Source organism: Lycium ferocissimum, unplaced genomic scaffold (genome assembly GCF_029784015.1).
Source record: "Lycium ferocissimum isolate CSIRO_LF1 unplaced genomic scaffold, AGI_CSIRO_Lferr_CH_V1 ctg8309, whole genome shotgun sequence".
NCBI lineage: Eukaryota > Viridiplantae > Streptophyta > Magnoliopsida > Solanales > Solanaceae > Lycium > Lycium ferocissimum.
Window position 1 is genome coordinate 27,193 of NW_026727195.1, and position 17,939 is coordinate 45,131.

Consider the following 17,939-nt stretch of genomic DNA (forward strand, 5'->3'; position numbering starts at 1 on the left):
ACCTTGTCATATATTACTCCATATATTTCTTATTGTATTGGGGTGAAACCCGAGCCAATAAAATCTTTTGAGGTATCCACTCCTGCCGGTGACCCGGTAATAGCTAGACAAGTGTATAAAAATTGTGAGATTGTGATGTGTGGTCGGCATACCTATGGTTGATTTAATTGAGCCGAAATGCTAGATTTTGATGTTATTAGTTATGCATGGATTGATTAGCCTCTTGTTATGCTAATGTTGAGTAACAAAAATAGTTCGATTCCAATTCCCGAGAGAGCCAGTCCTAGAATGGAAGGGTAACACAGCATCTCCAAGAGGAAAGTTTATTTCCTATCTCAAAGCGAGGAAAATGATTGCCCAAGGCTATATTTATCACTTAGTCCGGGTTCATGACACCGAAGCACATCCAACGACTCTTCAATATGTTTTGGTTGTAAATGAATTTGCGGATGTATTTTCAGATGAACTTCCAGGCCTTCCACTGGAGTGGGAGATTGATTTTGCTATTGATGTGCTGCCGGACACTAAACCTATATCTATTCCTCCTTACAGAATGGCTCCTGCAGAATTGAAAGAGTTGAAGGCACAACTGAAGGATTTGCTTGAGAAGGGGTTTATTAGACCCAGTTCATCGCCATGGGGAGCACCTGTCCTATTTGTAAGAAAGAAAGATGGTTCCCTACGAATGTGCATTGACTATAGGCAGCTGAACAAGGTGACAATAAAGAATAAATATCCGCTCCCGAGAATTGATGATTTGTTTGATCAATTATAAGGTGCCAAGTGGTTTTCTAAGATAGATCTGAGATCAGGGTAACATCAAGCCAGGGTTACAGAAAAAGACATTCCGAAGACAGATTTCAGAACTAGGTATGGCTATTATGAATTTCGGGTGATGTCATCCGGGTTAACTAACACACAGGCAGTGTTCATGAATTCGATAAATAATGTATTCAGGCCTTTCTTAGATTTGTTTGTGATCGTGTTCGTCGATGATATTCTAGTATACTCTCGGATAGAAGCGGAGCATGCAAACCATTTGTGTACTGTCCTTGGGATTCTTTGGGCTCGTCAAATGTATGCTAAATTTTCAAAATGTGAGTTCTGGCTGAATTCTATAACCTTTCTGGACCATATTATCTCAGCTGATGGCATTCGAGTAGATATTCAGAAAATTGAGGCTATGAAGACTTGGCCAAGGCCTACAACCCCTACAGTGGTTTGAAGCTTTCTGGGTTTAGTAGGTTATTATAGGAGATTCGTGAAAGGATTTTCTTCTATTTCTGCACCATTGACGAAGTTAACTCAGAAGTTAGCAAAATTTCAGTGGACCGATGCTTGTGAACGCAGTTTCCAAGAATTGAAGGACAAATTAACTTTAGCCCAATCCTGACACTTCCAGAAGGACCAGATGGTTATGTTGTTTATTGTGATACTTCTGGTGTTGGGTTAGGTTGTGTATTGATGCAGCACGGCAGAGTTATTGCCTATGCTTCCAGGCAGTTGCGGAAACATGAGAAGAATTATCCGACCCATGATCTTGAATTGGCTGTGGTTATTCATGCGCTAAAAATATGGAGACATTACTTGTACGGTGTACGTGTTGATATTTATATAGATCACAAGAGTCTCCAATATATTTTCAAGCAGAAGGAGTTAAATCTACGATAGAGGCGGTAGTTAGAACTATTGAAAGATTATGATATGAGTATTTTATATCATCCTGGAAAAGCAAATGTGGTGGCTGATGTACTTAGCTGCAAATCAATGGGTAGTCTATGTGATGTCCAGCCGGAGAAGAAAGAATTAATCCATTAGCTCCACTAGCTAGCTAGCCTAGGAGTTCGCTTAGTGCACTTAGGCAATACAGGAGTCACCGTCCATAACCCAGCTGTCTCATCTCTAGATATAGATGTGAAAAAGCGCCAATGTGAAGATCCCAAGTTGAACCACTACAGAGATATGCTTCCTCAGAAGAAGAAGTCACCATTTGAGATTTCCGCAGATGGCGTTCTCAGGTACCGAGGTAGATTATGTGGATGTTGCAGGATTACATCATCAGATTTTGAAAGAAGCTCGTTACTCCCGTTATTCTATTCATCCAAGGGAAACCAAAATGTACTATGATCTCAAGTCAATGTATTGGTGGGATTGAATGAAAAAGGATATAGCAGAATTTGTAGCCCAGTGTCCCAATTGTCAACAAGTGAAGATTGAACATCAGAAGCCAGGACGATTATTGCAAGCCACAGAAATCCCAACATGGAAATGGGAAGTAATTAATATAAATTTCATTGTAGGCTTACCTCGTTCTCGATGCAAATATGACTCCATATAGGTAATTGTTGATAGACTCACAAAGTCGGCTCATTTTCTACCTGTCAGAACTACCTATGCAGCAGAATATTATGCAAAGTTGTACCTTAAAGAAGTAGTACAGCTTCATGGTGTCCCTGTATCTATTATTACTGACAGAGAAGCACAATTTACAGCTAAATTCTGGAAATCCTTTCAAGAAGGTTTGGGTACTCAAGTATTTATATGGCCCCGTATGAAGCTCTATATGGAAGGAAGTGTAGATCGCCAATTAGGTAGTTTAAAGTAGGAGAGGTACAACTAATAGGTCCGGAGTTGATTTAACAAGCGATGAAAAAGATCAAGGTTATCCGAGATTGATTGTTGACAGCCCAAAGTCACCAATAATCTTATGCAGACAACCGTCGACGAGACTTAGAATTTCAAGTTAATGATTGGGTATTCCTGAAGGTATCACCGATGAAGGGCGTGATGAGATTTGGCAAAAGGAAAAAAATTGAGTCCTCGATATATTGGACCTTATAAGGTAGTCCGTAAGATAGGCCAAGTAGTTTATGAACTGGACTTACCTCCAGAACTTGAATCAGTCTATCCAGCTTTCCATGTATCGATGCTCCGTAAGTGTGTTGGAGATCGTTCTAGAATCGTGCCTATAGATGACGTTCAAGTCACTGAGAAGTTGACTTATGAAGAAGTGTCTATTGCCATATTAGATAGGCAAGTGCGGAAGCTCAGAACTAAAGACGTAGCCTCAGTTAAGGTTCTATAGAAGAATAATAACAGAGAAAGAGATGACTTGGGAAGCAGAAGAGGATATGAAAACAAAATATCCACATCTATTTCCACCCCTGGAAGAGGCTCAAGATGAGACGCCATTGTCCCCAGGTATGTTGTGTTTCCTTTTATTGCTTCTGGGTCGTGTCTGGCCATGTCTCTTGCTATGATATTGTAGCCCTGTGTGGTAATATTATTTTGGGTTGCTGTGACAGGCTGTTAGTGCCATATTACAGGGGAAACTCTGGCGAAATTTCTGTAGAATTCCCGAGAACTTAACATTCGAGGATCAATGATCTTAAGGGGGGGGGGGGGGAGAGTGTTACACCTCGAAAATTTCATATCGTTGTGTCGTAAGCAGACTAGCACAATCTTAAGGTTAACATGAAGCTCGTATGACTATAAGAAGGGTACTTGGTAATTTTAGAGTGCGTACGATAAGATTTCAAATTTATATGGATTGGTGAGATAAAGTTTGATAAGGACAAGTGAAGTATAAGTGGTGTTTAGGAAAGGTTTCGTAAACTATTGCATTAAGGATTGTTTGGTAATGCCTTGGAGAGGAGTTATGAGGATATTTAGATTGTTAATAAAGTGTTAAACAAGTGCTAAGAAAGTTCCATAAGGGTTAGAGATCACACGAAACGACAAGAATAAGTTTGGAAAAAGGGTGAGTTACACGACCTATTATACGGTCCGTATAACTTTATATGGTCCGTATAATGGTCCTTATAACTGTTACAATGAAGGGCCATCACTGATGGTAATATACGGTCACTTATACGGACCGTATAAGGGTCCGTATAATCCCATCGGGCTGAGTTAATTTCCAAGTATAAATACAAGTTCCAAGTTCTAATTTTTCATTTTCCATCTTCTCCACTCCTCTCATGAACCCTAGAATATTCTAAATACCCTAATAACATAAATTCAAGGGAGATCAAAGATCAAATACCAAAAATTAGTAGAATCAAGTGCAAGAATACTAACTAGGGTTGATGGAAGCTAGAAATTTCCTTGGAAATGAAGTTGGGGTTTTCTCCAAGTGAAGTATTCTCATCCAAAGCCCATTCCTACATAATCAAAGGTGAGTTTTATGTTCATTCCATGTTATTAAGAATATTGAGTGGTTGAAAGACTTGGATTATGGAAGAAAGTAGAGTATGAAGTTCAAATATGGAAATAGTGGTATTTTTTAATAGTAACTTGACTTGAATCATATTTCTTGATACATAATGAGTATAAGCTTGCTATGAATGATAGTAAAGATGTTGTAAAAGCAACATATGTGAATGAATATGATGTTATGTTATAATTATGGTTATGGATGACTTTGAAAGGGGATTTTGAGAATTGAACAATGTCTAGCTTGATGAAGTTTGTTGATTATGATATTGTGGGTGTTCTTATTAAAGTTTGGGAGTTGTTTATTATATGGAGGAAGTTGTCAGAACAAAGGAGATGCTGCCCAATTTTCATTAGCTTTTAGTCGCTTTAACTTAAGCTTAAGTATGTCTCCGGTTATCTAATCTTAGTACGAATTCCCTTGAATGTAGAGTTGTAAGCTTGGAAGGAGAACAGTTAGTCGTTAATGAAACATAAAGATGTTTAAGGCTAGCTCTTTCTCTTCTAAGGCATGATTCCTATGACATGATTTTGTCTACCTTTCCATGACTTTCTTACCTTCCAAAATTTTAAGTCTATGATTACTAAAAGCTTCTCATGAGATGGAGATAAGAGATGTATTATGATAATGATGATTCCATGTCCAGAGATTTTAACGCTTATGATATGATGCTTATTAGAATAATGATCTTGTTGTATAGATTCTTTGATATTATTCATTGTTGCTAGTCTCACCTTATAATACTAGTTCCTCCAAGGTGAGACATGATGATCATGATTACTCCATAATGTAATCGGAGGTTACCGACCTTACGTCACTCCGATAGAGTACAGCTTTTATTTGAGCTCTTATGCATGCTTCATGATAAGTATATAATGATGATTACACCGTGCCTAGATGGCCGGGCAGCAGTATACTACACCATGTCTATATGGCATGGGCGTACACCCATGGGCAGCGTGAAATGAGTACCCCGGACGCGGGCGGCCCGAACGCGGGCTAATGATGTTATTGATTCAGACAGCTTATGTATGCATATGTGATTTGTTTCAAAGATAAAAGTGAGCATGCATGATTTCGCCTCAAGCAGTTGTAGTTATACTCTCTTCTTATGTTTTTCTATGTCCTTATCATGTTATCATATATGCCTTACATACTCGACATTGTTTGTGCGACGTCCTTTCTTTATGGACGTTGTGTTCATGCCCACGGTAGACGAGTGAGGCGTGTACAGATTCATAAGAGTCTATCGGCGGCTACACGAGAGCACTCCACTACTCGGAGGTGCTTGTTATTGGTATATTCTTTTGTGCACGTATTTGGGCATGGCGGGATCCTGTCCCGTCCTTATGACTTTGGTACTTCAGTTAGAGGCTCGTAGATACTTATGTACGGGTTGTAGATATCATGAGACTTCTTCAGAGTATATTGTGTGACATTTTGTTGCATCGTGAGCTTACGCATAGATACATGTTTTGGGAAATTTGTATAATTGGTTTATGCTAGTTTTATGTTGAATGATATATGTCCAGGTTAAGTATGATAGATAGCATGATGAGTGGTGCTCGGTAGCCAGCTCAGGGTACCCGTCATGGCCCACTAGTTGGGTTGTGACAATATATTATGTTGTCAATGATAATTCCAGGTCCATCATCTCCAGTAAATGATATAGATGTGTACCTACAACCACTAATTGCAGAATTGAAGGAACTATGGGAACCTGGAATAGATACATATGGTGCTGAAACCAAACAAATGTTCCAAATGCGTGCAGCCTTATTGTGGACAATTAGTGATTTTCCTGCATTAGCAATGCTTTCAGGGTGGAGCACCAAGAGGAAATTGGCAGGCCCCACTTATAATTATGACACATGCTCTCAATATCTCAAACATAGTCATAAGATGTGTTACTTGGGTCATCGGAGATTTTTGCCTCCTGATCATCCATTGCGAAAAGATAAGAAGTCATTTGATGGTTGTCACACCTAACTTCCGATAGGGCATGATGGGCACCGACCCTTACTTAGGTGAGCGAACCCGCGAGACTCTCATAATTCTCATAATCATGCTGGGCCCACGAACGTGTCAAAATACGAGAAGGAAAATTTTTCGGAAAACAAACATACTGTTCGTCTTTTTCAAATCAAATAAAATCTGTAAACACATGAAATTCATAACACAATGTGTAATGAAACATTGGCTTACATAGCCGTTTACAAACGGACATCTCATACACACGACACTGTCCGCAAAGTCTCTAACATAACTCCGAATACCATACAAAGCATTGACTCGACGGCACTCGAGGAAATGGAGCTCGCCAATCCGGTAGGAACATCTTCTCTCGCTAACATCATCTGGGGGTACCGCGCGGCATGAAACGCGGCCCCGAAGAAAAGGTCGTGGAATATGTACCGAGTATGCAAAGCCGAAAATACGAGAAAAGCGAAATCATAACCGAAGTAAGTAGTACCGAAAAATAAGGTAAACTGTAGAACCCACAAGACTTACTTTTAAAACTTAATTCGTGCATATCCATATCATATCCGAATCGTCGGGGACTTAGAAACATGAGTAAACAATCACCATACCATCATGTTATCATATATCACATACCACATATACACACACACCGCGGTCAAGCATCCACGTCAATATCACACATACCGCGGTCAAGCATCCAAGCGCCAATATCATACATACCGCGGTCAAGCATCCGGCGGTCAATATCACACATACCGCGGTCAAGTATCCGGTCAATATCACACACCGCGGTCAAGCATCCAGCGGCCAATATCACACATACACATACACATACACATACACATACACATACACATACACATACCGCGGCCGGGGAACCCGGCGGTAATATCACATATTCACACCGCGCATATATCACACATACACGTACCGCGGCCGGGAACCCGGCGGTAATATCACATATGTATAATCGTGAGGATTTAAAATATTTTCAAAGACTTGATAGGTTAATCAAACGAACCATTATTTGTTTAGTCAAATAAGATTTCCTTCCGAAAATCACTCGGGAATATATCAAACCGAACTTCCGAAACCATATTCACGTATCAAAGTCATAAGCACAAAAATCCTTATTTCAAACTCAACGGATAAATAAGTAATCATACTCGGGGTCGGGAGATAGTGATTGGATTCTTTCGAAAATAGGTTATTAGAACCAACATAGAAGGTCGCGGGACCCACGGACGAGCGTCAACCCAATCCGGGCCCGCCTATGAAAATTTAAGTCATTACTCGTCATAAAGTCATTTGCGAAAGTATCAAAGCGATCCGAGACCTTCCTTGAAAGTTACGGCGTTCGTAGTTTCGAAATCGTTTAAGAACAAATCTCTTTTGAAAACAAAACTCTTTTGCAACCTTGAAAATTTAATCATACAAAAGTCATAAGGATCATAACTCGACCGCATTAAGGATACAAATACCAAGAAACAAATAAGAATCGTTTACACAACATTTCAACTCAATCATATCAAAAACATACGAACCATAGCCTGACCATGCTAAGGATACCAGCATAAAAAACAAATACGAATCACAAACATACTCAAAACTTAAGAATGGAGTTACCCCGAGGCACAAATCATGTCATACCTTAATCCCGTCTAAGACATGCCAAAAGAAAAGAAGGGTAAGCTTCACATACCTGTTTGCTTCCTAGGCTAATCCAAACTCAAAATGTCACTCAAAATCTACAATAACATCAACCCATACCAAACATTAGCCATACACACTTAGGAATTCAATTTCATGCCATCACTTTTATCTACGAAATTTAGACAGACTTCCCCTATAAATTCAACAACCCCGAGAATTCAACTCGGCCAAATCATCAACAACAATACCAACAACCAAACTACAACATCAACAATCAATTCAAAATGCATTTCTAACATTAGTAGCTCTTTTTACATAACTTCACAGCATTCATAATATTCCGACATACTTACTTCCCTCACTCACATTCAAACCAATATCAACGTTTATACATTCGATTACTAATCCAAAACCATACGGACAATATTCAAGAACGCTTTAAACAATTCACACAATTTTTCCAAACAACCAAAACCATATCACAACTCACCCGAAATTGTCTCCAAACCGAGAACAACACCAAACACATTCTTCCCTTCCAAATTCATAATTTGCACCATTAATCCGCACATTAACAAGGCAATTCTCATAAGTATAAAAATTACATAAAATTCGCGTAAACTTCCAAATCATCCCATAACCAACATAACATTAACCATAATATTTCCAATTTCAAAATACTTCATAAACATTCCATATGGTGTTTGTCCCATATTTCCATCGCAGAACCATTTTATAATGATTTTACAGCTCCTTCTCCGTAAATAAACCAATATTAACACAAATAGAAAGAGATTCATACCTTTCCCTCGATAATAATGCTATATATTTACTCCTCCACCTTGAACTTAAGCCCAAAGCCTCAATACGCAGTTTTGAAGCCGCAAGTTTTGTCGGACCGGAATTTGAGAATTATACGGTTTCGGGCTAAAAGTTAGTGGTGAAAGGTTGGGGGAATTGTCTAGAATATTTGGGAATGTTTTTTGGTCTGATTTTTTTTTTGGCTGAAAATGAGGGTTAAGCCCCTTTATAAAGCCGCCCGAAGTCACCGTAGCGATCTTTGTAGCAGCCCGACCTCTTTGCTTGATCCTCGTTCATCCGCGGAAATTATTTCGAGACCTAAAACTTTTATATACCGATCTCTTTATTTGCATACTGGATATGTCCAAAACTCCATACAATGTATAACTTATTCGACATCCCAAACTTTTCCTTATTCCAAATTTACCCTTAACACTCCATACCAATGAAAAGATGAATATGCAACTTGTGCATTAAAACAAAAACAAAATCGGAAATTAAAAGTCTTATCCAAACTTGTCGCAATCCGACTTAAAATATTCAACGTGCAAAATACGGGATATAACAATGGTAAGGAGGAGCATAGACCTGCACCTACTCCTTTGTCAGGTACAGAAGTGCTTGCAGAGCTTCATGAGTTCCATAATGACTTTGGAAAGGGAAAAAAGAAAAGGACTCAGAATAATAAGGGTTTGTGGAAAAAAGATCTTTTTTTTTTTAATTTCCATATTGGGCACATAATAAATTGAGACACAATCTTGATGTGATGCACATAGAAAAGAATATATGTGACAGTTTGCTCGGGACTTTATTGGAGATAGATGGAAAGTCAAAGGATCATGTAAATTCTCGCTATGAATTACAAGAAATTGGAGATAGATGGAAAGTCAAAGGATCATGTAAATTCTCGCTATGAATTACAAGAAATGGGGATACGAAAGGAGCTACAACCAGTAGAAGATAATGATGGAAATGTAAGTTTGGCTCAATCTTCTTTCTCCATGAGACCAGAACAAAAAAGGTTGTTTTGTACTATCTTGAAAAATGCCAAATTACCAAAAGGGTTTGCTTTGAATAAATCACATCGTGTGCAAGTGAAGGAGATGAAAATATCAGGGTACAAGAGTCGTGATGCTCATTTTATAATGCATTACCTGCTCTAGGTTGCCGTTAGAAAAGTGCTGCCCAAGAAAGTTTCGTTGGCCTTGATTAGGTTTGGCAATTTCTTTAGAGCCATATGTAGTAAGGTTATAAGACGAAGAGATCTTGAAAAACTAGAGTCTGAAATTGCTGAAATCATATGTGAGCTTGAAATGATTTTTCATCCAGCGTTTTTTGATGTAATGCTACATTTGCCTATTCATTTAGTGAGTAAAATTAAGCTTGGGGATCCGGCTCATATTCGTTGAATGTATTCCATTGAGAGGTACCTATGTTACTTGAAGGCGTTCATTCATAATCGATCTTGTGCAGAAGCATCAATAGCAGAGGGGTTTTTGGCTGAAGAGTGCTTGACATTTTGTTCAGGATACCTGCATGATGGTGTAAAAACAAGATTCAGTAGGTACCAAACTGAGGATGATGAATGCGTCCAGAATTTGTCACCTATATTTCCTAAGATAGGTCATCCAATTGGAATTGAGAAGAAAAAGGATCCCACTTTTTGATGGATCCACAGTTACATTATGAGGCACATCGGTATGCCCTATTCAACACTGGAGATGAAAAAGTTGAAAAGTTTATCAAGTAAGATAAAATATATAACAATTACTTACATTTTAAACTTCATTTATTTTGTTAAGATAGGGTACGTTAAGCTTCATTTATAAATGCCTAATGGTTAAATTTTTAATATTGATGATGACTGCAGGGAACATATGAATCTGATGAGTAATCATACAAGATCAAATGCATGGGCAAGAGCAAGGAATCATAGTCGGGAATTCAGCAGTTGGTTTGAAGAGAAAGTTAAAACTGTTGAAGTACCCAATTATATAATATGGCTATCCAGAAAACCTAATGTGGCAGCCAAGAGATATAATGCATATTTCATTAATGGATATCGATTTCATACGAAAAATTGGGATGCCCCACGCAAGACTCAAAATAGTGGAGTCACTTTAGCAGTAACAACAGATAGTTTTGCTAGTGCTAGGGACAAAAATCCCATAGATGGAGAGGTTATTTATTATGGAGCTATTCAAGATATCATCGAGATTTATTATTATGGTCATTTTAGTGTTGTACTGTTTAGATGTGATTGGTTTCATAATGAAGTAGATGAATATGGGTTAACTCGGGTATACTTCAACAAGTTATGCAGTAAAGATGATCCTTTTGTGTTGGCATCAGAAGTTCATCAAGTTTTTTATTGTTACACCTCTCGTTTTTGTCCTAGGAGAACCTATGGTTTTGTAGTTGGGTATGCCTTTGGAATCGGGACCCAAGCTCGAGTTTAGAGGTAGAAAGTGCCTTACCCCGTGTATAAAGGTACCAACAAGTGTTCCTGGAAATTTACAGGATTAGAAGTTGATCGAATCGACACGATTTGATCGAAACGAGAATTTGCGTACACACCGATCATCGTCGACAGGGCCTTCCACATGTTGACAAGCCATCATTATCCGGCGCCGATGGGCTTCTGCAACCCTGAATCTACAGGCGTAGGTCAATGGAGCAAGTCGACGGGTCGTCGACCCACTCGTCGAACCGCACCACTGTAACTTTTTATTTCCAAGTATAAATATAAGACCCACGACTTTATTTCTCATTTTTCCTCCATTCCAAATCAGAGAAACCCTAATATTTTCTCTCCCAACATTTTTCATCATCATTAGTGGAGAATTGGTAAGATCCGAGCCCCATAAACCCCATGCTTGTGTAGAAGAAAGTTGTTTCTAGGGTTTCTTCAAGGTTGTGAAGCTTAAGAAGTTGGAGTTGAAGTGATTCTTGGAATATTAGACCCCTCAAGGTATGCAAATGATTTCTACCCTTGTATTTAAGTTATTTATCAAGGATTTTAGTGGTTTTAAGCAAAGAGAGGGTCTTTGTGGAAGTGGTAAGTTGATGAAGGTTAAGATAGTAACTTGGGTTTATTTTAAGAGATGATTGGGAATAGATTTGAGTATATATATATATATATATATATATATATATATGTTGTTATTATTGTTGTGGTTGATGTTGGATTGAATGGGAAGTTGAAGGGTTGTTGAGCTTATAGGGGAAATGTTACCCATAATCTGTTAAGCTCTATTCGTATTCGAAATGATTAATAGGCGAGGTAAATAGTCTAATTAAGGCCTACGTTATCTTGATTGTAGACTTATGAACTCAAGGATTTGAAGTTGGACAATTGAATAGAGTTCGAGGTATGTTAAGGCTATCTTGTCTTTCTTTCGGCATGACCCTATGATATGAGCCAATAAACGAGTAAGCAAGCTTCCATATTACTCTACTCTTAGAAGCATTAGGAGTACTTCAGTCTTTGATGTTCATGTACCCCGTTTATGATAATTCCTTCTGTTCATGGGTCCAATTGTGTATCCAGTTCTCTGTATACACTTTATTCATGCATTACATTCATTATGTATCCAAGCACATTGACCCGTGACCAGAAGGCGTTATATACGTGAATAATAGATATATGTGGGGTATGAGAAGAGAGATAGGCCTTATACACGCATTACCACCTGATCAGCTGGTGTACCATGATGATGATATAGTGATCGGGCTGCACGTACCGCAGCAATGTATATGATGATGGCCACAGAGAGGCCGATATGATATGATGGGATGCCATAGAGGCTTGGCAGGCGTTATACATGCACACATATCAGGCGTTATACACGCACATATATATAGATGTATGACCTTTATTGATAGGCATGAGCATGCATATTATGCGCCCATAGTGGCATTGTCAGTTATACAGATTTATGCAGATACTAGTTCATACAAGTACATGCAGATAGTCATTTTAGCTTATGAGTTCAGATCTTATTCATGATTCTTATATATATATGTTGTTCTCATATATATAAATATATATATATATATCGTCTTGACTACTGCATTACTCGGGGGGCTACATTTATGCCCGCAGGTACAGGTAGACAGGCAGGTGGTCCAGCTTAGTAGGACTTTTATCCAGCAGCGATCAGTGCACTCCATTTGATCCGGAGTTGCAGTCTATTTTGGTATGCCATTCTTTTGAGATGTATATAGATGGGTATGACGGGGCCCTGTCCCGTCCTTCTACAGCTTTTATTCTAGTAGAGGTCTTTAGATAGTTGTATGTATTAGTCAGATGATGTAGGCTTATCGGCTTCTATTCTTTTGTGTACAGTATATGTGGCAGCCTAGCAGGCCCGCACTGTTCTTCAGCATGTTTATATATATATATATATATATATGCAGATCGTCATAGTTCATGATGTTGCCTAATTATGAGATCAGTCTAAGTCATGTTTATGGGCACTTGATATTCAGTAAGATTCAGATATGAGTATAGAGGTGTTTGGTCGCTAGAGGTCAGACACTCATCACGACTCATCGGTTTGGGTCGTGACATTTATGTGGCTGATCCAGTTGAGAAAGATGTTTATATGCAAGGAATAAAGTCCCTGTAGATTTGTATGATCTAGAGGCAGAGAATTGTCCTAATATAGGAGACACATTTTGGAGGGAGCCTAATGATGACATTGGTTCCTCAGCTAGATTAGATCATAGTGACTTTAGATGGTCAAGAGAAGATGTGCTTCTTTGATGTTGTTGATATTCCATCTAATACACAACATTCAGAAGATACAATCATGGAAACAGAGTAGGATGACTTCGATGATACTTATTGGCATTGGATGCAGGCAGATGATTAGACAAGAAAGTTTTGTATTTGTTTTATATATAAGCTCGTCGTTGTTTTTATTTTTTATTTTGACTGACTGATAAATACCCTTTTTAAGTGACTGATAGATACCCTTTGTCATACATATTTTATGATTATTCTTGTTTATATCTTATTAATCATTTTTCATTGGTTATTTAATTTAGAGTGTTATTCAAAATGCTACAATTTGGCAGGATTTTCAATATCTGATTGGAAGAAATCTAGTGAATCATTTAACAGAGTCGCGGCTTCACTGGTAAGCTTATGATATTACTACTTTTGTTTGTAAAGACTTGAATAATCATGAGTCAAGAAGGGTGTTCAAAAAAGACCAAGAAAGAGAAGAACTTAAACTACGTTCCACCTGGATCAGTTGCATCTTTGCTAAACCGAAAGGTTTCAAATCACAAGCACAAGCACAACTCAAACTACATTCCACCTGTTCAAGTTATAAAGTCAAATGAAAAGCATCACAAGCAGAAGCAGAACTCAAACTACATTCCAACTGGTTCTCAAGTCTTTGGAACAAGCGCGACAAGTGTCTCCAGATTCTACCTTTCTTGCAGCACAAATAGTACCTGAGAAAATGCAGCAAGTATTGTTGGATTCCACCACTCCCGCATCACAAGCAGCACAGGAACAAGTGCAACAAGAGTCAGAACTTTCCACCACTCCTCCATCGCAAGCAGTTCAGGAACAAACGCAACAAGATCCACAGGATTCTACCAATCTTGAAGCAAATGGCCAATATGAGGAACGAGGCAAGAATATATAAATTCCAACTATATGCACCTAAAATTATAATTAGTCTTTAACTTATAAGCTGATATTTGTATTGTCTGGAATGAAGTGGTATGGTGGCTACCTTCCTCTTTCCCACTTTAATTTTGCTATTGATACTTTTCTTTCATTTCGTGGTTTGGTTGATCTATATGCTTTCCCCTCTCTAATTTATTTTCTTTTCCTAGAAAAGTTATTCCTTCTCCAACTTCTTACTAGAAGTATTCATAATATTCCTTTTGCATAATTATAAACGGTTTGGTTCATATTATTGCAGGCCCTTCCACTCACGAAAAGAAAACAAGAGGTGGAACACAAATGCAAAGTGTACATGGATGAACTGATCTTGCTAAATGAGTTAGACCAACCCATTGGTCCTACTGAAGCAATTGTAAAAGAGTTAGGTAGCTTCCTCGGAACATTGGCGAGGAATGGGACCTTTTGTCCTCTAAATGTACTTAATTGGAAGAAATTGAAGACACATGATGATATGTGGAAATATACCAAGGTTTGAAGTCTCATATTCCGATTTTTAGTTGAAAATACTTCACTTTTTTTTTTTTGCGCTAACCCAATTGCTCCAAATTGTAGGAGAAATATGACACTCCTGAAGCTGCAAAGAATGGGCTTTGGAGGCAATTGAATCAGCTTGGAGAACTTATAAGAGCCGGTTGAAGAAGAAACACTACTATGCCTACGCCAATGACGAACTTCGAATGGCAAAAAGGCCTAAAAATGTTTTAGAATGTCAATTTAAGGATCTTCGTGAATATTGGAACTCTGAGATAGCTCGGTTAAGTTTAAAAAAAAAAGGACAACTTTTTTCTGTAAATTAGCGTATTATTCTCATCTGAAAGAAACAGGAAGGATTTTAAAGACTCAACCAGTGCTAACTAAAAGCAAAAGATATCTGATTTATTCCCTTCATCTTTATATTTTTGGTTCATATTGTTTTACTAACTCATTTATTTGCAGGAAATATCCAGAAAAAATACAGAGAATCGAAAAAAGTTGAAGTATCCACACACTGTTGGCAAAACAAGTTTTGCTATAATCCGCGAGGTTTGATGTTTTCTCTTATTGTTCATTTACTATGAACTTGTAGACTTTACTTGGGAAGATTTTTATGCTAACTTTTATGTAACTAGAAAAAAAAAAGAAGGAAAATCCTAATGCTTTGTCAAGTAAGGAATTCTTCGTGGCTACTAGAAAAAGGAAACCTGGCCGAGTATACAAGGATGCTTATGAAGATACGGCAAGCAAAATAGTACGAGATTTTCTAATTCAAAGTTTATCAAGGTCATTTGTTTGTTCTTAAATATTGGATCAGTTTAATTTACTTGAACTCTCTGCTCTTCAATCTGATTTGTAGGCTGAAATGGAGAGAATAGAAACCCAAGAAAGTGAAGATGACAGTCAACCAATTGACGCACATGCATCAGTTATGGGACCTGATCATCCAGGTCGAGTAAGATTATATGGACATAAGGTTACCAAGACTCTTTTGAAACAGAAAGCGGGAGATTCTGGATCCTCTTCAAATATTACTGATGAAGTGCAGGCAAAAATGGAGCAAATGGAAGAGAGGATGCAACAATGTATGCATGAAAAATCCAATGCACAGATGGATACCATGCTACAAGGTATTACAATGAGAGTCATTGCGCAACTTCAGCGTCTAAACCCGGACTTACGACTTGATCCTAGCATGCTAAGATTTAGTGTTCGTTCATCAGGAGAAGCTTCCTCTTCACCACAAGCTGTTATGCAACGAATCAATTGTCCATCTGCTAGTAGTAACATCAAGGTCAGTGCTTATTCCGATCTCTTTCTTCTTTTCATCCTTCTTCTTCTACTTCTACCTTCTGCTTCTACTTCTACAAGTTTTTTCTCTCTAATCATTTTTTTCCTCTTATTCTCTATCTGAAGCAAATGAGTGTTTTTGATTCATGCACACCATCAGTTTCATAATTTTTCTAAATATCTATGTTCAAGAATTATAATTTGTTACCTAAACTTGAAGAAATCTTATGCCTGCTAGTTTTCTTATTTCATTATGCCGACTGATTTTTGCTTGTTGGTTCATCAGATAGCTGGCAATTTTGTAGTTCTTTTTCATTTATCTGATCTGCTTCTACTAAAGGTCTATAGCTTACAGAGAAGTGCATATAGTAGGAGTAGCATTTGGTGTAGTTTTAAATATGTTGATCAACAACCTCAGGGTTCTTTTTCCTCTTTTTGGTTCTTGGGTTATGAGCTGTTACCTTTGATCTTTTTTGTAAACAAATTCCACTAGGTATTGTAGTACCTACGGCTATTTTATATATTTTTCTCAAAACAAATCATAAGTCTTTACAAAAGTAGCCATATGTATAAAGTAGCCATATGTATGCATAGGCTAATAAAAATGATTAATTAAACTAGTGACCAACTTAAGACTTATAAGATTTCTTAAGTTGGTGCTACAGAATGATAATGCAATTAAAGCTAAGAAACTGCTAATTATGTCTAAAAACAGAAAAAACAGTTTTTGGCCTGACTTTGGCCACAAAACTATCTCTGTGATCTTGTAACTTATCCAGGATCCATTGTGTCTATTGTTGAGCATGTGTGGTCTCTTTTCTTTTTGCATGACTGCACGACCACCTGTTGCTTCCTTGTGTTGCTCTTTCTTCTTGTTTGACTTTGTTTCAATACATAGAAACACAAACCTCCCACCAAAAACTATGAAAACCAGCTCTGCATTTCCAGTTGCCAGCATATGTTGTGTATATGTACTGTTGCTGTGACTGTTATTGATGTTATTGTGTCAACCAAGTGTATGTCCCACGTTTGATCCCTTAGTGCATATTTTGGTTGAGCTTCCTCTGTAGATAGATCCTCTACAAATCCAGTAGTGCATAGTAGCCTTTCCCATGTATAAGTGACTTGTATTCTTGACCAACCAATGTCTCAAGTTTGATCCCTTGGTGCATTATTTAGCCAAAAATAGTAGTAGTACAGTGTCAGTTGAACAGACCAACTCCATTGTCTGCTAGTACTATGTGTAAATCTTAGTATCAGCCTATAGTATAAGTGTTTGTACATCATATCATGTCTTGGTGAAAAATCAATGACACTACAAAACTTAACATAGACCTTGCATTCTTGTGCTTGAGCTGCTGCTGTAATGAAGTAGACCATCAAGTATATGTCCCAAGTTTGATCCCTTGGTGCACACTTCAGTTGCTTCTGTTCAATATACTTTGCAGTTTTACTGCAGTTGGTTCCCTTAGTGTTGTTGCTTGTCAGAAAATTGGAATTGAAACAATTATTAAATATTTGGCTTTGTCCGCAACATAATACTGGACTCTGCATCAACCATAGTGAGAAAATGCATATATTGATCCATGCATTATGTAAGAATCCTGAACATTTGGATTATGAATGTTGGATATTTTGGATTATGAATGTTGGATATTTTAGATTATGAAAGTTGATGAAAAATTACATTTTGTGATTTATATAATTTGTAGTGTATTATTATTTATTATATAGGTAACTATTAATTTATAACCAGGGCTGCTATTTCAATTAAGCCGTAGCAGTAGGTCCAAAAAGAAATGAGAACCGTTGCAA

General features: G+C 37.7%; 1 protein-coding gene across 1 annotated transcript; it reads left to right on the plus strand.

Annotated features, from left to right (window-relative positions):
- The first annotated feature begins 15,261 nt into the window (after positions 1–15,261).
- Positions 15,262–17,663, plus strand: LOC132045858 (uncharacterized). Its single transcript, XM_059436436.1, has 6 exons — positions 15,262–15,383; positions 15,470–15,588; positions 15,694–16,128; positions 16,411–16,464; positions 17,023–17,140; positions 17,500–17,663. The coding sequence occupies exons 3-6, from the start codon at positions 15,700–15,702 to the stop codon at positions 17,661–17,663; spliced, it is 765 nt and encodes a 254-aa protein (XP_059292419.1). The 5' UTR covers positions 15,262–15,383; positions 15,470–15,588; positions 15,694–15,699.
- Positions 17,664–17,939: the final 276 nt, after the last annotated feature.